Source organism: Aegilops tauschii, chromosome 2 (assembly GCF_002575655.3).
Source record: "Aegilops tauschii subsp. strangulata cultivar AL8/78 chromosome 2, Aet v6.0, whole genome shotgun sequence".
Lineage (NCBI taxonomy): Eukaryota > Viridiplantae > Streptophyta > Magnoliopsida > Poales > Poaceae > Aegilops > Aegilops tauschii.
The window spans coordinates 4,688,226-4,710,847 of record NC_053036.3 but is presented as its reverse complement, the minus strand read 5'-3'; the positions used below and the strand labels follow the sequence as shown (position 1 = coordinate 4,710,847).

Below are 22,622 nucleotides of genomic sequence, written 5' to 3'. Positions count from 1 at the left end.
CCGCCCAAATTTTCAAATTATTTGGATCCGATTTTTTTTTGCTGAGAGCTACTCAGATGTCCAAATGAGCTATTTGGAGTGAACTTCACGCAATAAATTGTCTACCATGGGAATTTTTTTGAATATTTCTAGTATTATTTTTTGAAATTTTTTCTGACCGGGTGTAGATGAGTGTGGGCATCGAATTGCTGCACTCCAAAAGCTCTCTTATACTCCCTCCGTTTCTAAATATAAGTCTTTTTAGACATTTCAAATAGACAACAACATACGGATGTATGTAGATATATTTTGAGTGTAGATTCACTCATTTTGCTCCGTATTTAGTCATTTGTCGGAATCTTTAGAAAGACTTATATTTAGGAACGGAGGGAGTATTATGCATGTGTTTTGAAGTACTTGGCTTCTTATATCTGTAATTATGCAAGAAAACTGTACATGGCAAAATTACGTTGGAACAAAAAAATATGTCAATATCTTATGAGAAAATTTCGAGTACATGGCAAAATTTGGGTACATGTCAAAGTGGACAATCCCAGCAACAACTATTTGAGTACATGTCAAAACACTACTAGGGAAATGCTTATACACAGGATCTCACCGCTGCTGCTAGTTAGTAGTAGCGCTGTTCCTGGACGGCGCGACGCTGCTACTATATGGGACTAGACGAGGCCACCGACGGTAGCTGTAGTAGCAGCGCTGTCTAGAATCCAGCTCGACCTGGACTTCGACGCCGGCCTGAGCCCCTGCCCGCCCTCGGCCTCGACGTCGGCCTCCTCCTCCTCCTCGTCCGCGCCGCTCCGACCTCCTCCTCGTCCGCGCCGTTGCCGCTCCGACCTCCTCCTCGTCCGCTCCGACCTCCTCCTCGTCCGCTCCGGCCTCCTCCTCCTCCTCGTCCGCTCCGGCCTCCTCCTCCTCAGGTACTGCCGACCCCATGCCCCCACCTCCCCCTGTCTCTGTCTATTAGTTATATTTTTAGAAATGAAACTAGGTTTTCAATTTAGGGTTCAATTAGGTAGGGCAAATTTAGCAAATGAAGTAGCTAACTAGTAGCAAATTTTAGGGCAATTTTAGCAAATTTTAGGGCAAATTTAGCAAAGTTAGCAAGTTAGCAAATTAGGGCAGTAGCTAATTAACAAATTCTTGTTTTTTTAGCAAGTTAGCAATTTTTTGTAGCAAGTTTGTGCTTGAATGATATATTTTGAGCAACTAAAAAACAATAGCAAAAACTAGGTTAGCTATATAAGTTAGCTATGTATGAACCCTAGGAGGGAGGGAGAGAGAGGGAGAGAGAGAGAGGGAGGGAGGGAGAGGGAGAGAGAGAGAGGGAGAGAGAGAGGGAGGGAGAGAGAGGGAGAGGGAGAGAGAGGGAGGGAGAGAGAGAGGGAGGGAGAGAGAGAGGGAGAGGGAGAGAGAGAGAGGGAGAGGGAGAGGGAGAGAGAGAGAGAGAGAGAGTTTGTGCTAGGAGAATACAACTAATCCATCTAAGGCATTAGCTAGATTCATCATTTGAGCAAGTTTGCAAACATGCTATTTTTACAGCATATGCCATTTTGTCATTTTTGTGTATTTAAGTACAGACATGCTTTTGCTTGAATGATATATTTTGCAAATGATATATGTCATTGATGTTATATGTTGGTTTTGCAATGTTGGTTGAATGTTGAAAAATATCTGAGTGGCCTATGTTTTGCCGGAATGTTGATTCATTTTCGTTCCGGCAAATTTCAGGCGCTCCATATGTCCACTTTTTAGCAAAGGTCATGCTGAAAATTTCCCTGATTTTCGGCATGACTTGTGCTACAAACTAGGACATATGGAGTACCCGGGATTTGCCGGAAGGGGAATGAATCAACATTCCGACCAAATATAGGCCCCTTTTTTCTCTTCATTATATCTTTTATTTACAATTGTTGAATAGGAAACATGTCTACCGACGCCGAAGCCGGGGGTTCTGCTTGCCTCGCAGTAGACCCCATCGAGGCAGCAAATCACTATTTCGATTACCTGGACAAACACCAGATGGGGTTGCATCGTGGCGGCAGTGGCACCAACCCTGACACGGACGCCGACACCGGCACCGGCACCGACACCACCCCCGAGACCGGCAACGATGCTGTTGTAGCCGGTAAAGCACCGAAGAAGAAGAGGTCATGAAGACCAAACGAGCCCGGCATCGGACAAATTGTGGTCACGGAGATGCACCCCAAGAAGTTAGAGCCAACGACGCCGGAGGAAGCGCGGCCGTGCTGGGGCAATCAACTTGGATGCATCCTCAGGGAAACCGCCAACATCAACGACGAGAGGTTGAAGAAGATACCACATATGGAGCACATGCTCCTAAAGAAGTTGCACAATAGGTTCCTGTTCCCCGGCCGGGATGAAGGCACATATAAAGAGCCGTGGGACAACGTCACCATGACAAAGATAAACAACAAGGCGATGGTGACGTTCACCAATGACTTGTCGTCCTGGAAAGTTCGGGTGAAAAAAGCGATTGCGAAGAATGAACCGTGGTCCAAGATTCGTGCTGACAATCTGTCACTAAAGGAAGAGGACTTTGAAAAATTCAAGGAGACGTGCGCTAAAGAAGAAGTTAAGGCAAGGTCGGAGAAAATGAAGGCGCTCCAGGCCAGGAACACGCCTCCCCACCGCCTCGGAAGCCGTGGCTACGAGGGGAAGAGACACGTATGGGCTAAGGAGGACGCCGAACATGAAAGTAATGGAATCCCAGACCCCTTGGCGGAGTTCACCGACCCGCTGGAGCATGACTGGATCAAGGCCCGGTACAAGTGGGACAAAGTCAAAAAGATCTTTTACATGGACCCGAACACGAGGGAGTTCATGAGACTTCTGGTAATTGCTATTATATTACCACAATATCATATTAGCTTCCAATCAATTCGACTACAAGTTTTGTCACATTAGTAAACCATCCACGTTACTTTTGCAGAAAGAGCAGCACCAAAAGGCAGCCGAAAGCGACGAGTCATCACAGTCGTCGGCGAGGCCCAAATGGGACACCCCATTTAACCGGGCCCTGAACATACTGAAAAAGGTCCCGGTGGAAAAGCCGCCGTCCTATGGACGTGTGCACGGCGTCGGAGATGGTGCCTCGTGGAAGACGTGCTACCGCGAGGAACCAAAGGAAAGAAGGAAGAGACGGTTGGTCGTCACTCAGCAGACCATCGGCGAGAAGGCCGCGATTGCGGTCAATAAGACCAAAGCCGAGACCAAAGAAGAGTTGGTCGGGCTAGTCAATGTAGCGGTTACTGACGCTGTGGTTAGCTTGATTCCGGCAATTTTCAATTGGTCGAAGAACAATCCAAATGCACGGCCGGAGGACTTTCCCCTTCCCAGCTTTGTCGGGAGAAATTCGGCGAACACCACAGCAAAATTGCTCCTGGCAAAGCTGGGAAGGGGAAAATCAAGCAACCGCAAAAGGTATCGCTCCTGTTCATAGCAGCCCGACCTCTGTCTCTAGCATGCTCGGCGGGCCTTCATCGCTGGCTGAGCTCGACGCCCTCACGGTAATTACGCGTCATACCCTTTTCACCAGCATGTCTATAGTCTTCCATTTCAGTTGCCTTTCGTATGTTTGACATCGCAGACATGTCTTCTTCGTAGGCCGACGATACCCCGTGCACCCTACTGTACGAGATCAAGGGCCAGAAGGTGGCCGTGGGAAAGGCAACGATCGTGAAGCCTAAGGATCGCATGTTCCACAACCGAGAGATGCCCGATGGTGTCTTCAAAGTTAACGTGGCCAGTGTCTTAGCGGGCTTCGAGGATTTGCCTCCTCCGGTACCAGTCGATGACGACGAGACCCCCCCCCCCCCCGAGGATTGGCGCATGCAAGAGCTGGTTCTTGCCTTGGCCGAAGTCTCTTCTTCATCTCGAGGCGCCCAGTATCATGCCAATGCCACCTTCTCAAGAAGGTATGAACACCACCCCACCTACCAAATTACCTGCACCTGTCATGGCGGGTGATAGTGGACAACGCGAGGGAGAGCCTCCATTAGTGCCAGATCATGTCGCCCCCACTGTCGAAGAAGCAAATGTTGATGATGACATGGAGGATGATGATGATGACCCAGACAAGTATTTCAATACCGCCTAGGATGATGGAAGATTGATGGCTCAGGACGACGAAGACTCAGGCTATGGGCATGGAGATGATGACTTGATGCTGCCTGATTTGCCGGAGCCGGAACGTCCTAAGGCGGAATGCAAAAAGTCTCTCTTCAAGCGATCCTCGCAGGACGCCTCTAGATGCCGCCTCTACCCAGCAACCCCCCGAGGCCCGTCCACTGATTAGCCCGACGACACTAGGGGTGGTGGTTAGGGAAGGTATGGTGGGCTCACTACCGCCACCCGCCAAGAAGCAAAGGAGGAGACCGGACAGGAAAGGCCCTAAAGGCGCCAGAGCTGCTTCAAGCAGCCAGCCGCCTCTGAAGCCCCGGCGACGCGAAGGTGCGAAGCGTTTCCATGTCGCCGGCGACCCGATCCTACCTGCCAAAGCGCTAGAGCACATACTGAACAATGATCTAAAGAGACTCCATGAAGATGTGCTGGCCAGAGAGAAAAGCCTTCTGATCACGGAAAAACCAGGATACCCGCTTTACTCAGCTCAGGTGCAGGGTGGGAAGTTGTACGTCGAGACCTGGCCCGCGAATCAGTTCATCCTACGATTTGACTACATCTACGACATGTTCCACAAGACCAAGCTGGATTTCCAGTTCATCCGCATATATGCGCTGTATCTCAACTACTTCATCAGGATCGAGAACATAAAATATATTAGTGTCGCGGACCCGTACTGTATGCACGAGAGCTTCTTGGCAGTTTGCAAAGAGCACCGTGACTATGCGAGCAAGTACTGAAGGAAATATGCCCTAGAGGCAATAATAAAGTTGTTATTTATATTTCCTTATATCATGATACATGTTTATTATTCATGCTAGAATTGTATTAACCGGAAACTTAGTACATGTGTGAATACATAGACAAAACAAAATGTCCCTAGTATGCCTGTACTTGACTAGCTCGTTAATCAAAGATGGTTAAGTTTCCTGACCATGGACATGTGTTGTCATTTGATGAAAGGGATCACATCATTAGAGAATGATGTGATGGACAAGACCCATCCATTAGCTTAGCATGTTGATCGTTCAGTTTTATTGCTATTGCTTTCTTCATGACTTATACATATTCCTTTTGACTATGAGATTATGCAACTCCCGAATACCGGAGGAACACCTTGTGTGCTATCAAACGTCACAACGTAACTGGGTGATTACAAAGATGCTCTATAGGTGTCTCCGAAGGTGTTTTATGGGTTAGAATAGATCGAGATTAGGATTTGTCACTTCGAGTATCAGAGAGGTATCTCTGGGCCCTCTCGGTAATGCACATCACTATAAGCCTTGCAAGCAATGTGACTAATGAGTTAGTTGCGGGATGATGCATTACAGAACGAGTAAAGAGACTTGCCGGTAACGAGATTGAACTAGGTATGATGATACCGACAATCAAATCTTGGGCAAGTAACATACCGATGACAAAGGGAATAACGTATGTTGTTATGCGGTCTGACCGATAAAGATCTTCATAGAATATGTAGGAGCCAATATGAGCATCCAGGTTCCGCTATTGGTTATTGACCGGAGATGTGTCTCGGTCATGTCTACATAGTTCGTAGGGTCCGCACGCTTAACGTTCGATGACGATTTGTATTATGAGTTATGTGATTTGATGACCGAAGTTTGTTCGGAGTCCCGGATGAGACCACGGACATGACGAGGAGTCTCGAAATTGTTGAGAGGTAAAGATCGATATACTGGAAGGTTATATTCGGACACCGGAATGGTTCCGATGTGTTTCGGGTATTTTCCGGAGTACCGGGAGGTTACCGGAACCCCCCGGGAGAGTAATAGGCCTTAATGGGCTTTAGGGGAAAGGAGAGAAGGGCCACAAGGGGTGGCCGCGCGCCCCCCATGGGCTGGTCCGAATTGGACTAGGAGGGGGCGGCGCCCCCCTCCTTCCCTCCTTCTCCTAGTTGGAATAGGAAAGGGGGGGGGGGCGAATCCTACTTGGACCAGAAGTCCAAGTAGGACTCCCCCCTTTGGCGCGCCCCCTCTAGGGCCGGCCTCCTCTTCCCCCCTCCTTTATATACGTGGGAGGGGGGCACCCCAAAGGCACACCAAGTCTTCTCTTAGTCATGTGCGGTGCCCCCCTCCACAGTTACACACCTCGATCATATCGTCGTAGTGCTTAGGCGAAACCCTGCGCTGGTAACATCATCATCACCGTCGCCACGCCGTCGTGCTGACGGAACTCTCCCTCGTCCTCAACTGGATCAAGAGCTCGAGGGACGTCATCGTGCTGAACGTGTGCTGAACACGGAGGTGCCGTACGTTCGGTACTTGGATCAGTTGGATCGCGAAGACGTTCGACTACATCAACCGCGTTACTAAACGCTTCCGCTTTCGGTGTACGAGGGTACGTGGACACACTCTCCCCGCTCGTTGCTATGCATCTCCTAGATAGATCTTGCGTGATCATAGGTAATTTTTTTGAAATACTACGTTCCCCAACAAGTACCTCGGCGAATTCATGATCGCTAATAAGGACAAGGAAATGATTCTCCTGCCTTATAATCCCACGTAAGTTATCCGCGCATATCCTTTCGTAAGTGTTAATCATTCCTTTGCAAGCATGGAGGCTAATTTGAGGTGTACTTAATTTGCGCAGCGGGGGCGGCGCCGTGCTCATCGTTCTATCCACGGAATACTCCCATGCTATGTACTTGACTCATCGAAGAACCTCAAGAAATAGGATTACACGCACATAAAGAGTGTTCTCGATAGTGCCCTGTTTACCTTCAGCCTGTCTGGTGGATATATCAAGGTGAAAAGGCACAGGAAGAATGGGCTGGTTTTCCGCCATAAGACCGACTTCTACTGCATCCAGCAACCGCACACCAGTAAGGCTGATGGATTCTACCTCATGCAGCACCTGCTCGAGTACAGAAGGGATAATCAACGCCTTCGCATGACACCTACTACCGAAGATGCCGAGATTTTGAGCTGGGCCACAAGCATAGGAAAGACACCGGATCATCGAATCCGAGCTGAGTTTTATCATGTACAGTGTGAACTTGCCCAAGTGATGATGAAGCAGGTCCTCGAACCAACAGGGATGTTCTACCATGGGCCAATCACGCGGGCTGATGTCCGAGCACCGCTACTCGCTCAGCCTCTGGACCTAAAGTCTTTCAAGAAGCTCGGGTGCTTCCTCCCTGACTATGAAGATTGGACCGCCGACATGGAGGACCGATTGTCGATGACAATGTGTCACTACTGTCTTCATATCGCAAACTTTGAATTTATGCACGCGAAACTATGTGATGTAACTAAACTGTGGTCCTGAACTAGCGTAGATCGCTCTAGTTAATTAGTTTAGGTATGAAGAACTTCGTCATTTATGTTTACTATTGGTTGCTTGTATTTTGCTAATTATGCCTCTTTGTTTTCTTAAGTACATTATGTTGCATATTATCATTCAATTCATCAACTGACGATGCAGGTACATAGATCAGAGATGTCGAAGGAATGCTACGCCGACTTCATTGGGAGGGTTCCAGGAGTCTACGACCACTGGCCAGATGCTCAGGCCCAGGTGGACAAGTACCCGGGTGCTAGCCACAGAGGGTTCGACAGCAGAGCCGGAGCGGAAAGTAGTTACTTGAGGTGGATGCTCCGGCATCAGCGGGGGTGCTGGTGCCTCAAGTACTACATAGTCACGCTCTTGCTCATGCTGATCGCTCTTCTCTTCTACATCATGGTTTAGATAGAGATGATGAAACTTGTGTGTGTGCCATGACCATGCAGTTGCACTTATTCGAGACATGACATGACTTGTGTATCACTATTTTCGAGATGTGATGATATTTGTGTTGAATGATGATGATGATGATGGTATGACGAGACTACTGTATTGAAGGAAATATGCCCTAGAGGCAATAATAAAGTTGTTATTTATATTTCCTTATATCATAATAAATGTTTATTATTCATGCTAGAATTGTATCAACCGGAAACTTAGTACATGTGTGAATACATAGACAAACAGAGTGTCACTAGTATGCCTCTACTTGACTAGCTCGTTGATCAAAGATGGTTAAGTTTCCTAGCCATGGACAAGAGTTGTCATTTGATGAATGGGATCACATCATTAGAGAATGATGTGATTGACTTGACCCATCTGTTAGCTTAGCACTATGATCGTTTAGTTTATTGCTATTGCTTTCTCCATAACTTATACATGTTCCTATGGCTATGAGATTATGCAACTACCGAATACCGGAGGAACACTTAGTGTGCTATCAAACGTCACAACATAACTGGGTGATTGTAAAGATGCTCTACAGGTGTCTCCGATGGTGTTTGTTGAGTTAGCATAGATCGAGATTAGGATTTGTCACTCTGATTGTTGGAGAGGTATCTCTGGGCCCTCTCGGTAATGCACATCACTATAAGCCTTGCAAGCAATGTGACTAATGTGTTAGTTACGGGATGATGCATTACGAAACGAGTAAAGCGACTTGCCGGTAACGAGATTGAACTAGGTATTGAGATACCGACGATCGAATCTCGGGCAAGTAACATACCGATGACAAAGGGAACAACGTATGTTATTATGCGGTTTGACCGATAAAGATCTTCGTAGAATATGTAGGAACCAATATGAGCATCCAGGTTCCGCTATTGGTTATTGACCGGAGATGAGTCTCGGTCATGTCTACATAGTTCTTGAACCCGTAGGGTCCGCATGCTTAACGTGCGATGACGATCGGTATTATGAGTTTATGTGTTTTGATGTACCGAAGGTTGTTCGGAGTCCCGGATGTGATCACAGACATGACGAGGAGTCTAGAAATGGTCGAGACATAAAGATCGATATATTGGAAGGCTATGTTTGGACATCGGAATGGTTCCGGGTGAGTTCGGGCATTTACCGGAGTACTGGGGGGTTACCGGAACCCCCTGGGGAGTCATTGGGCCTTAATGGGCCTTAGTGGGAGAGAGGAGGAGGCGGCCAAAGTGGGGGCACACCCCCCCGAGCCCAATCCGAATTGGGGTGGGGGGCCGGCCCCCCTTTCCTTCTCCCTCTCTCCTTCTTCCTTCTTCTCCTACTCCTACTAGGAAGGGGGGAAACCTACTCCTAGTGGGAGTAGGACTCCCCCCTTGGGCGCGCCCTATGAGGGCCGGCCCTCTCCTCCTCCCCTCCTTTATATACGGGGGAGGGGGCACCCTATAGACACACAAGTTGATTGTTTAGCCGTGTGCGGTGCCCCCTCCACAGATTTCCACCTCGATCATATCGTTGCAGTGCTTAGGCGAAGCCTTGCGCTGGTAGCTTCATCATCACCGTCACCACGCCATCGTGCTGACGAAACTCTCCCTCGACCTCAGCTGGATCTAGAGTTCGTGGGACGTCACCGAGCTGAACGTGTGTAGATCGCGGAGGTGCCGTACCTTCGGTGCTAGGATCGGTCGGATCGTGAAGACGTATGACAACATCAACCGCGTTGTCATAACGCTTCCGGTTATGGCCTACGAGGGTACGTGGACAACACTCTCCCCTCTCGTTGCTATGCATCACCTAGATAGATCTTGTGTGTGCGTAGGATTTTTTTTTGAAATTACTGCGTTCCCCAACATGTATGTCTATGATATGATAAGAATAGTGCATGTTTAATATGATCTGATGAAACTACTGTGTATAGCATGTATAAATACATCACAAATACGTAGAGGGGGTGTAAATATGTGAAAGCAAGAATACTAGCTAGCAGTAGCACTGGAAAGCATCTACTAGCAGCGCTGGATTAGCAGCAGCTCTTCCGTTGTTCAAGCGCTACAGAGAGTTAGCAGTAGCGCTGGTCAGGGCAGCGCTACTGCTAACCATACTTACCAGTAGCGATGCCCTTACCAGCGCTACTGCTACAACTTAGCTGTAGCGCGGTAGCAGTAGCGCTGGACCCAGCGCTACTGCTATGTATATTTCAAGCGCTACTACTAGGGTTTTTCCTAGTAGTGAAATGAACCCTCCAAGGCACAACTATTCAAGTACTCCATTCGTCTCAAAATAAGTGACTCAACTTTGTACAGTACAAAGTGACGGAGGGAGTACATATCAAACTGGACTGAGGAAGACTAGTATAGGATCTGGCCTTTTAGTGAGATCGTAGGATCAACTCCAAAATTTCATATTTAGGCAATTCAAAAAATTCTGATTTTTTAGACAACATACCTGTAGGGTATGTCTACGACTCCAAAACAAATCAACTCAAAACTCGATCTACAATTAGAGATTCAAAAAAGACAAATTCCGCTATGGATAGTGTCAGCTTTGAGTGAATAGTATTTGCCACTATTCACATCCAATTTTGTCTTTTTTGGTTCTTTATGTGTAGTTTCAACTAGGAGCTGAAACTTTTTGAGGTTGTACATCAAACATGGACATGTGTCTGCAAGTATTTTCATAATATTTGAACATGTTTTGTGTCTTCAAAAAGATTGATCTCACTTAAAGGCCAGATCCTATACTAGTCTCCCCCGGCTATCCCAGGTACAAATATTCTAGTACTAGTACTACGTCAAACTGGGGGCATCCCAACATCAGACATATATAAATACCAAGTTATACATAACATGACATGATCATTTCTAGACTTCTAGTGCATGAACGGCAAGACTGAGTAAGAAGGACTGAAATGATCACCACTTGCATCAGCTTTGCTTTCTTGATGGTACATGACACAAAAGTTCTAGCCTTTGCCTCTAGTTCTATTAGTGTGCTTCTAGCTCATCAAGCTTCATGTGCATGGAAGGATCACACCAGACAAATAGAATTCAGTTTGAGTAGAAGACTCAAATGAATATGCACCAACAACACATTATTCATACAAGTACTTTACCAGAAAGATTCACTTTATTTCAGCCATTCAATATCCTCAAATATGCATGTGGAAAATACCACAATTATTCGTACAAGTACATACATGCGTGCTTATTTGGAATTTGGAAGTACAAGCCAAGTTATAAATTTCAAGAACATAAATATGAGATATGCTTATTGCAAACTGAAAATACATAAGAACTAGGTTCATATCTGCAAATCCATTGTGTTTGAAAGATTCCATGTATGCATGTTGAGAACCTAGAGGGGGATAGGGTCTATGAACTGCTGCCGGATCCTGTCTTTGTTGCCATGGCTGAATGTGTAGCGGTCAACTTTGTTACGAAACAACAAGGTCATGCTTTTGGTGAGGTTCGCAACTCGGTTTACAAGCGGGAGCAGTGCACCACGGTCAAATCGTGCCTGATTAGTAGTTTTCCATGCATCTTCGACCAGATTATCCAACACATCCATGGCTACCTCATCGGTGCAATGATGCTGGTTGATATAGCTTTCGATGGAGCTAGCTACATCCAATTTGTTCTTCCCATGCTGTGAACAAGGACAAAAGCAACTAGTTACTCCATCTGTTTTATCATACAAACTAAAGAACATTTGAATATAATCAAGCCATATACTATTACTATACCTTAAACGAAGCCAAGTCATCCATAAAGCGTGCCACCTCACCACAAGCCCTTACAGCATCGGTACAACCGATGGCCCACTCAAATGCTTCCTTTGATGCTTCGTCACCCATACCCATAAGTGAACCGACAAATAGTGTCGGAGTACCAGCGGAGATGACCGACGTGATCTTCAAAACTTGGTATGTGACTGCTATGAAACCATTCAGATTCCTGTTGGTAGTGCTTGCACAAATTTTGGAACTGCATGCAGCATGCGTACATACATATGAGCAGGAGAAATTTTAGGTTATATATTTAGAGAATTAATTAATATGATTCTGAAAAATTGGTGCAGAAATGACAGATACACGTACCGCTTTCCTACTGTAAGCAACACGGTACTTGTGATCTGGCTTCAGTTCATCCTCAAACTCTCTGAAAGTATTCATCAACCTGACAAAGTACCCTTTCAAGTACTCTGGTAAAAGAGTTATAGCACTCTCATCCCATCTACATATATGCCAGTTAGCTTAATTAGCTTCGGCCACATGGATGATACATATTACCTTGGCCCCAAATTAATTGTCTTAGATTTGTCTAGATACGGATGTACCTAATACTTAAATGTATCTAGACAAGTCTAAGACAATTAATTCGGGATAAGGGGAGTATATAACTTATTAGTAGATGATTACTATTACAAAAACTACTTTGGTCCACTGTAGGGGAGTCATCTCACAAAGGAAGGACTACCCCAAGGAAGTGTGAGATGATGTGTTCCAAATGGAGCACAACCAAATACCCGTCCCCACATGGCTTTACAATTTCTTTAAGACATCACATTTGTGATGTCATCCTTGGAATAGCTGACATATGAAGTAGCTCGCTCAACCCCTTCGCAATAAGCAAAGCTTTGAGCGATCTATGGAGTTGTTTGTATGCCCACTATATGAAATTTGGCCAATCTTGCAAGCGAGGATATAGCCTTCTTTATACGATAAGAGTCATAGCCTTGTGCAATAGGGTATATGTGTTTAACAAGATCATCTTGTATTCGTGTATAAATAAATCATTATATGATACACATATATGGTATTTATAACTATTTAGTATTTTACAGAGAACATATAATATTGAGGATGCCTTGTAACATCCGGAATGGAAGAATGCCATGAATGTCGAGTGGCCCTATTGAAACGGAGAGACCAATGCCTTGTCAACTCTCCCTTAGTGTATTAGCGTCACAGATTCAAACTGGGTTTTAAGATTGTGTGTGATCATATATGTTATCTCATCTCATCCTTGCAACATCGAAGAGTACATATGCAAGGCAAATGGTCCTGTAAACCAACTAATTAACCTCATCTTATTGCGAATGGGTTCAAAAAACGTTTTGGGTGAATGACGAGGACACCTTCAGTCCAATCATGAATCTAGAAGTTGTTTGACTGGTTCTTTTTCTTGCTACGTCTCGATGCTAGTGACTTGAATAATTGGATGTTCTAGTTGTCAACCTCCTAGCTTGGAGGATTCCCCACATCGATCTATGGAATCAAGTATGCCCTGCATCCATGGTACTTCTATGATTTTCAACCTATAAGAACTTAGTTCATCCTATCAAACGTGAACTCATATATGATTATGTTTAACTAATATGTGTGCATCATCTTCATGTTTATCTATTATAAGTGGTTCTTCTGAGTGGGCTATCTGCAGTTTTCTTCATGGACTTCGATCTTCAAGTGCCATCAAGGATTTTGGGGAGCTACAAATCTTTATAGGTAAAGGAGTGGTGCTATTATTCTCACTTCGCAACAATATATCATTATTATCCCCAATGTCATACCAACACATGCCATTGAATGGGAGAGCAAGGATGTGAGGACTCCTATCTCCTCTAATGACATTCGAAACTATCACAACCTTGTTGGGGCCCTTAAGTATGTTGCCCTAACTTGGCCAGATTTCTATTTTCCTGACAACCAAGTCGGTCAATTTCTGCATTGTCCTAGACTCCTACAACACAAAAGTTGAAAACGTACTTGTAACTTACAGGAATCACCGAGCTAGACAAGAGGAAGTACTACCTACACTACCGAGGACAATTTTGGACAATGATTTGGTTAGATGTAGTGGCGATCGATAGTCAACCAATCATTTGGATGTGTTTTGCTCCAATCCCTTGTCTTGGATTCATGGAAGGAAAACAATAGTATCTTGGAATTTGCATTTGGCGGGCACGGGCCAACATGAGGAGGGAAATGAAGTATCTAGTGGTAGATTAGTATGATAGGTATGCTAGCTACATAGGTAGATTAGAAAGATTTTTCACGAATCCCTACATGATTGATGTAAACACCCTAGCTTCCGATTTACATCCCTTTATTTCGAGACTTTAGGGAACAATAGAGGGGGAGATGCAAGAGTTGCTAAATTATGACCGTGGATGGCATTGATTTGCATGAGGCCTTCTTATCATTGTCTGCTCCGTTGTTTTACGAACTTCCGTTCCTAAGAACACACACCTATAGGGAGGTAGGGCTATAATCATTTAGTCCAATAATAAGATCGATTGATGAAAAATCATACTAGTCAAACAAACACATGTAATGAATGGTTGTGTGATGCAACATTCATTTTTGTAACACAATTGTTCTAGATCAAATATGTGCACTTTATTCTGAATGATGATTGAAAGTGTTATCTAATAGGGTTACCCAAGGAGAGTATTGCGTACCTTTGTATTGCTTCATTGAGCTTCCAGCCCTCTTCTAAAGTAGCATGCATATCGAAAGTGTCATCTAATAGAGTTACCAGAACGAGTAACTTGGCAAGGATTATTCTTGCATCTCCATAATGTCGTTCATGGTACTCCGTATAGGACCAGAAATAGCATTCAACAATACGATGCCGAGAGTAGGTTAGTCTTACTTCTTCGTATAGATCATTTCCCCACCTAAAATCAACGTTGATAAGATATAGTTAACTTATATTTCCATATATCCTGATATGATCAATCAAGATCAGAGTTACAATCTAGATATAACTAAGCCTATGTATAACAAGCCATGATAGAGAGCTATATGTCCAACACGTACTGACAAAAAGCCTTAATTTCCTCTTGGTGAAGCCGTTGCAGAAGATTAAAGTCGAGCTTTGCAAGTTCCAATATAGTCGTGTTGTATGCTTTCTCTTGTTGGTACTCAGCAATGTAATATGGTGCATCAAGCCTCTTCAAAGTCCTAGGTAGCGGTATCTCAAGGTTCCGTTTGACTTGTTCAGAGAAAGGGTAATTAAGGCTGCTCCTCATGGATTCGAGATGATGCCCTGCGAAAATGACTGCTTCATCGAGTTCCGATTCACCAGGGATCGATAGGTAAGCTGCGTTGTATAAACTCAACAATCCCCTTGGTTCACTAATTATATCCCTGCTCAAGCTCCCATCTTTGCCCTTGAACTTACTGAATACATCTGCATAAGACATAACGACACGGGTTAGGTGTACTTATTAACTTATTTACAAAGCAGGTTAGTATGTGAAAAGCACATAACTAAACTAATTCATTACCTCTGGTCCATCTTTTAATGTACATACATTTATTTCTATATTACAAGTAGGCGTAGTTAAGTAGTTAGCCAGGGAGAAATAATATTAGTAGTTAAGTAGTTAGCCAGGGAGAAAAACAATACGTATGGTTTGACATCTTAAACCATACGGACTTCTCTTCCATTCTATATCTGCCGGAGCTTTTGGTTACTGGATCTATCCGCTGGGAGATGGTAGCTCGGGATATCTTCAACCGGTTTGGATGGCGGTCATGTAATAGGATAGGCAATTAGTTTACCTATCTTTTTGTTTTTGCCAGCCGGTTGTGGCATCTTACCTTGGCTAGTCTGTGTGTCCAGCCTCTGTAGCTCTGTGTGAGCTGGTTTTTTATTTCTTTCTTTTTCTTTTTAGTCGGAGACTTTGGAACCTTATTGAAACCTTTTATTTCTTTAATAAGATGGCCGTATGCATCACTCTGATGCAGAGGCCGGGGAAATCCCCCTTTTCGAAAAAAAAAAATCTGCCGGGGCCAGAACTAGCTCAACAAGAAAAGGTACGATGTGGGGAAGACATATTCCTATGGGAGGACTCCACCACCACATCGACCTGAGCTCAGTTTGTGGTTGCAAAACTGTTATATACTACTAAACATGTACACGATAATTACTACAAGTATCATTCACGAGTTGAGTCTCTACCCCACCCATCACGTGGCCTTTTTATGTTGAAAAGACTATCTTTTTACGATTGATTTCTTGCCTATGCATTAATGGTAACTAGTTGGATTCTTTTGCTACATCTAGCAAAGCATGTGCGCCTTTCTTACCTTGCGAAGTCTATCTTTTTACCATTGATTCCTTGCTCATGCATTAGTCGTAACTAGTTATAATCTTACCAAATTTTTACCACAAGATGGGAGGAGCGCTGGTTAGGCTGGCTCGTGTTGTCTAGCCGGAGCATAGAATTAGTATTGTGCGCACAAGCTCACTTTAGCGCAATCATGTAGAGGGAGTATTGTACTCCCACCCCTCGATATACCACTTGCTTGAATTGTTAACCGGTACCTGGAGACACCCTAAGGCCACTCTCTCGAAGCAAGCGAAAGCGAAGAGCAACATCATAGAGGCTACAACTGTTGAATTCCTTCTCGTGGATTTCGTTCATCGCCGTGTTGATCTGATCTTCAAAGAGGTGATCAATTCCAAGACGTTGGAGTGTGTCGATCAAGTTCATTTTTTGTACAACACTGGTAAATGTTTGAAACAACATTTGTACGTCCTCCTGAAGTTTTTGAGCCTTCACCCTCATGCAATCTTCAGATGTCTGCATTCATATATGCATGCATAGATGACTTAAGATTAATTGAAGCCAAAAGGGATACATTGTAGTAAGAAAGAAAAATGGAAGTGAACATTACTAATCACTTTATTTCGAGCATTATGATGCCTTTTCTGCAACATTTCCATTATATTTGTAATTTTTATATCTTTAGTTTTTGTGATCATTTGATAGAAAAACCAGTATCTAGCTCCAATCACTAGACATCAGGGCATCAGTGAAAAAGAATGAATCCAGCAAATTCTGGATATAAAGTATACGTAGATATTCTTGAGGAGTGATGCACACAAAAAGGTGGCCTCCATGGCCGGTCGTTGCCAAAGAGGCATGTCCGTTTTTTTATGACAATTTGCCACTTCTTACTTTGCACTTTGCCACTACTTACATTGTACACTTTGGGTGGCCTCAATCTTGGGCGCCGGAAAGGAGCTCCAGCTTGATGGGGGGCTGCAGCGTCGAGCCACGGTGCTGAAGGTGCCGGTAGCAGTAGGGTCCGGCGGCGGTGGGGCATAGCCTCGTGAGCTAGGGTTTATCCGGATTTGGGGAATCAACTGATCCAAAGTTTAAGTCAAACAGACACAAAGGGTATACTTGTCCACTGTTTTATGCACATATTATGTCAATCATTTCCAGGTATTGTTTTTGTGTTAAAAAGTGGCAAACAATCAAAGTGCAAAGTAAAGAGTGGCAAAAGATCAAATACAATGTAAGTAGTGGCAAATTGTCAAAGTACAAAGTAAGAAGTGGCAAATAATAAAAAAAAAACCCCAATTAAAGCGGACATGGATTTTCATTGATTTTTGGAATATTTTTTACATAGCAAAAGGACCTAAAAACAACGAAAAATTCTACTCTACTCCTCCCATCGGAGGTGATGTTGACAGGCCCTGCGGAGGAGGGTCCGGTCTCCCCGTCGTTGGCGGCCGGCACAAACAAGCACACCTACTACCATCTGAAGGAAGCATGACCACCATTGGAAGGAAGCACTGTCACCATTGGAAGAACTATCGGCAGGACGCACAGACGCCATAGAAAGGAAGAATGACAACCATAGGAAGGACACATGGCATTATTAGATCATCAGCCGATGATGCATTGTGCCTAGATGCCTAGTTATATGCTAGAAAATTGTGATTGCGTAGGATGCCTATTCTAATAAAATAATAATAATTTGTTCAAACCAAAACAACTGTTATAATGGTAATAAATAATCATATTTGGAAGCAAATATTTCTTTTGTTGGAAGCAATATAGGGCATCAGATGGTAACGAATGAAGGTTTATTAATTTTTTGTATGAAGTGACTCAGATGGAATATGTTTCCACCAACGTGAAGAAGTGTTTAGTGAAAGTGAAAAATGTTTCCATTACAAAACTAACTATGTGTCGTCGGTCGAAAAAGAATGTTTGCATCGAGGACAACCCCGACATAGATTGTTTTCATTAGGGAGAACATTGGAGATTTATTACCAGAGTAAAAAAATGCTCTTATATTTTTTTTGAACATAAATAACTTTATTCCTCATATAATATCATTTACAATATGTGGAGGAATAAAGTCAGGGGGATTGGAGTCCCAAAATTCAGATAAGCCAAAGACTAAATCAGTGCTTTGCTAAACAATCAGCAACAAGATTGGTTTTCCTTCCGCAATGAACAAAGATGACATTTGAAAAGCCCATCGCCGACAGACTAGTCTCGGTGATGATTGGCACATCGGGACCCATGTAAGCATCAAGGTCTGAAACTGCCTCCAATGAAAAATGCTCTTCTATTGTCGGACGATGGGAGTAGAATCAAAGAACCATTTGTGGGATTTAAACTCTAGAATTTAGGGATCTATTTCCTAAATGAACCAATGTATATTTGGTTCTCACAAGTAATACTTCCATCTCATGGGTACATGAATCTGGTAACCTGGCGTGATTTAAGCAACCGTGCAACAAGGAAGCAACGTCCAGGCCTCCAGGGAACAAGAATTGGCTGGGAGCGATGATTATCAGTCGGCTAATGCCTAGCGGTGCTAAAATACGACAACTGATAGGACAATGTCCAATCATCTTGTCATAATCATGGAACTTTTTTCTGCAGACTGATCAATAAGGAATCTGACTTGGAAATTGAAATACAATAGAGATAAAAGCATGAAGTCCTAGAACTTGTCCAGTATGTGACGGTTTAATCCTAAAATTTACAAAAGTGAACTGTGTAGTCCTACAACTTGCGCACAGTGTGCAAATTTAGTCCAGAGCCAATTAGAGGCAGCCAAGTGGCGCCAGCGGGACTGAGCCGGTCCTTGCCATGCATTTTGCAGATACCCCCCCTGCCATTTTGTCAAATCAGCATGTAGGACACCCATACTATTCCGCCGCCTACATATCCAAGGTGCCCATCAATGGAGCAACAAGAAAGAGCTTGATGGATGGATAATCCTGCTGCACCTGTGGGATGGCACGACCTATGGGATGGCTCGTCGGTGCTGCTTTCATTTGCTTGTAATTCGCAGTTGAGTTTTGACTGCCTATAAATAACAGAAAGATAGAAAAGGTTGTAGGTGTTCACAGCGCAAAAACTCTGGTGTTCCTCCTCGTCTCTCTCTCTCTCTCTCTCTCTCTCTCGCTGAAGCAGCCTCTAGCTACAGAGCTTGCTAGCATCTGCAACATCAGAGCTCACCATCGAAGCAGCAAGAAGAGCTAGGAGTTCTCAGTCTCGCTGCAGAGCGAGTGAGCAAGACAAGCGAGGAAAGGAAGGAAAAGATACATGTCGTGCGCGGTGGCACGGTCTTCTCGCCGTCCCGCCTCGGCCTGCTCACGCCCTTGGAGAGAGCCACCACTGCTCCGCCGCCGCCTCCTTCCTCCCGGCCTCGCCGCTCCGCCCTTCGCCCTCCTCCGCGCGCGCATCCACGCCGTCACGCCGAGCCCTCCCCGTGGGTCGCCCAGTCGCCGGCTCGCCGCCCGCCGCCAAGGCTGCGGACTCTTCTTCTTCTGCTGTTGCTAAAGCCCGGTCAAGGGCCACCTCCCGGCGCCTCTCCTTGTGCCGGCCGTGGTCACTGTCGCACCGGCGGTGTTGGATTGGAGGCCGCCAAGGCGAATGGGTGATGGTAATAAGCCATGCATGTGGCAGTGGTGTCCGGTGCGTGCGCGCGCTCCGGGTCCAGCTCGTAAGGCAGCGGCTGTTAGCTAGAGTTGTGGGCTGTGTTAGTGCATGGCAATGCATGGCTGACTTAGTTAGCTAGTGGAGCCCTTCTAGGAGTGGATGAGTGCGTGTAATTAGTGGCCGTGTGGTGGCCGGGTCGTGCGTGCGTGTGGTGGACTGGATGTGTGTGCCTCGTGTATAAATCTCCGGCCTCTGTACTGGTTGCGTGAGCCGAGAGGAAGAAATACAAGAGAGGAAAAAAGGCCCCGGCGTTCGTCGCCGGGGCGGGCGTCCGTCGCCGTGGGTCTTTGTCGCTCGGCAAAATCGTCTTCTCGTATTCTTGTGATTGTTTGTCGATCCTCGGTTCCAACAATGGGGTGGACGACGTGGCACACGGTGGCGGAGCAGGGGACGGCTTCGCGGCCTTCCGCCATGTCGCCGCCGTCAAGCTCGGCGGGGACCGCGTGCAGGCCCTGTTCGGTGTGGTCGACGGCCACGGCGGGAAGAGCGCCGCTGAGTTTGCCGAGGACAACATGCCCAGGATCTTGGCGGAGGAGCTGGAGGAGAGGTTGGCGCGAGGAGCTGGGCGCGCTGCCGTGGAGGGCGCCCTGAGGCGGGCGTACCTGCGCACCGACGAGGAGTTCCCCTCCTCCTCTTCCAAGAACCTGGAGCAGGCGGTCGGCGGGGCCTGCTGCGTGACGGCGCTGCTCCGCGAGGGCGGGCGACAGCTGGTGGTGTCCAGCTAGTTCACGGGGATGGACCAAACCATCACATCCTGGACAAGTTCTAGGACTTGTGGCGCTATTACCTCAATATAATAACTCCTCACCATCGTCACATGTGCATGACGCCACTATACTAGGTCAGCACCAGCGCCGTGGCATGTTCCCTCAACACGATCTCCTCCCATCACAATGCCCTCCATGGTTTATTTTGATAATTGGCGAGGTCCGCATGTTGGTGATGTGCCATCGCCCAATAGGAAAACACATGGAGTAGCATATGTTTTAAATCCCCCTTGTTTGTTAAAACTCTCCAAAAATATTTTATATTCAAAATTCTAGATTGCACGCGCGACACATACTACGTTATGGTAGTGATAATATCAAAAGGTTTTATTTGTGGGGAATAATATATCAAAAGTTAGCTATATACACAAATTAGTTGAACCATGATAAAAACGAATATAGTTGTGAAATTAAATAAATTCCTTTGTCAGAAAAAAAATTAAATTCCTTCTCAAACATTTTTTATTTTGCAGTAGCCCTTTCCAAATGAGACACTAATCCTAGCCATCATAAAAGAAGTGGCGGTCAGCCATCAGGCCGTGAACTGAGAGACTATAGCTAGCTAGGACGCTACTCATATAAATATCAAACATGCATGGATAAGTTAAAAAAGAGAGGATGTAATTCATGTGGTATATATCAACAGACTTTCTCAAAGGGACATACATGTGATATAAATGTTGAGTTGTGTCCCAATGCATATGAAAATGAAAAGACATAAGCAGTCGGTTACCGTACTATAAGGGGTATGTATACCATAAAGTGTTATCTTATGACTATAAAATGTTGAGTTGGTCATGTGATTCTATAAGGCGTATGGATATCACAAAGGACTTATTTTACAAAATATTGTGTTTACCTTGAGTGGCTGTGGCTCGTAATGTATGAAGAAGTCGTCCCACACCGATGGCTCGAAGCTACAAACTCTCCCGGGAGTGGCCGTAACAGCAGATGCCATTTGGACTGCCTGCTCCCCTGGTGTGATAGCTTTGCTTTAGGTAGGGGGGGAGGGGGAGAATGAGTTCTGGCCTTTATATACAATTATGACCTATGGTATGCTATGGACCCGTATCACACATGTTAATAACACGCTGTCTATAGGCTGCCAAAACAAGAAATACTTGAATCCATGATTTGTTCTTCTTGTGCCAGAATGATAAATAAAGTCGAGAACTTTTTATTTTTGCTTTTAGCATGTCTTCTCTGAATGCGTTATGAGAACTAGAGTCGTGCTCTGCGGATCTAGTGGTAGTAGTAGTTTGGGTGTCTTCCTCGTAGTTAGGGTTGCCGAGTCGTCAATGGTTCGTCCATGGACGCGGTCACGGCAATGCTTGGTTTGCTGGTCAGGGCGGCAAGGCGACAACAACATCCTATAGTCCAAATAATTTCCTTTCCATCTTATCCCGCTTCGGCGGGCGTCTACTGCTGATGGAAGGAACATGGATGCGTGTCTCCGGCAGATCAAGTTGGGTCCGGTTAGCTTCACTCTTTGGCGGATCTGTTCGGATCCAGCCGACGTTGGGCTCCCGCCATCTGGATTCTGGTGCTCGTGGTTGTTGGTGTCATGGTGTGTTTGCAGGTACGGTCCTTTCAATCTACATTTTTCTTCGTCAACGACAGTTGCTGCTCTAGTGCGCTAACTCTTTGAGGTCTTAGTATGAAAACTTCCCGAGTGTCAATTACAACAAGATTTTTCCTGCTCCTGTGTGGCAGGAGCGTTGATTGCAGTGTGCCTTCGGCACAGCTGAGTGCTTGTAGTCATCGCAAGATGGTCCTTGCACCCGCTTGTACACTACTAGGGAAAAGCCTAGCAGCAGCGCGGGTTCTAGGTACATTAGTAGCGCGGTGGCAGGCGCTACTAATAATGCGCTACAGCTAACCCGTAGCAGCAGCGCGCGCACACCCGCGCTACTGCAATACAAGTGTAGCAGCAGCGTGCTTCGTGAAAGATCGCTACTGCTAATAGCTCTAGCGCGCATTGCCTGGACGCGCTACTGCTAGTGTGATGCTGCTGCTAACTTTTCTCTACTCGCTACTGCTAATTTTAGTAGTTTTTTTTTCTGCATATATTTTTTGTATTTGAACAAGCTTTATACAAGAATCTTTAGCAGATACAAATGTGATCATGATACACATACAAATGGCTGCGAGACCACAAATGTAATCATAGCATATACATACAAATAGTCTCATCATAATCATCATCCAACACAAAGTGGTATT

General features: G+C 45.3%; 1 protein-coding gene and 1 pseudogene across 1 annotated transcript; one reads left to right on the top strand and one right to left on the bottom strand.

Annotated features, from left to right (window-relative positions):
• Nucleotides 1–10,950: 10,950 nt before the first annotated feature.
• On the bottom strand, nt 10,951–21,392 carry LOC109737466 (tau-cadinol synthase-like; annotated as a pseudogene).
• LOC141041872 (uncharacterized) lies at nt 19,237–21,252 on the top strand. The gene is made up of 2 exons (XM_073509428.1): nt 19,237–19,402; nt 19,843–21,252. The coding sequence occupies exons 1-2, from the start codon at nt 19,237–19,239 to the stop codon at nt 20,355–20,357; spliced, it is 681 nt and encodes a 226-aa protein (XP_073365529.1). The 3' UTR covers nt 20,358–21,252.
• Nucleotides 21,393–22,622: the final 1,230 nt, after the last annotated feature.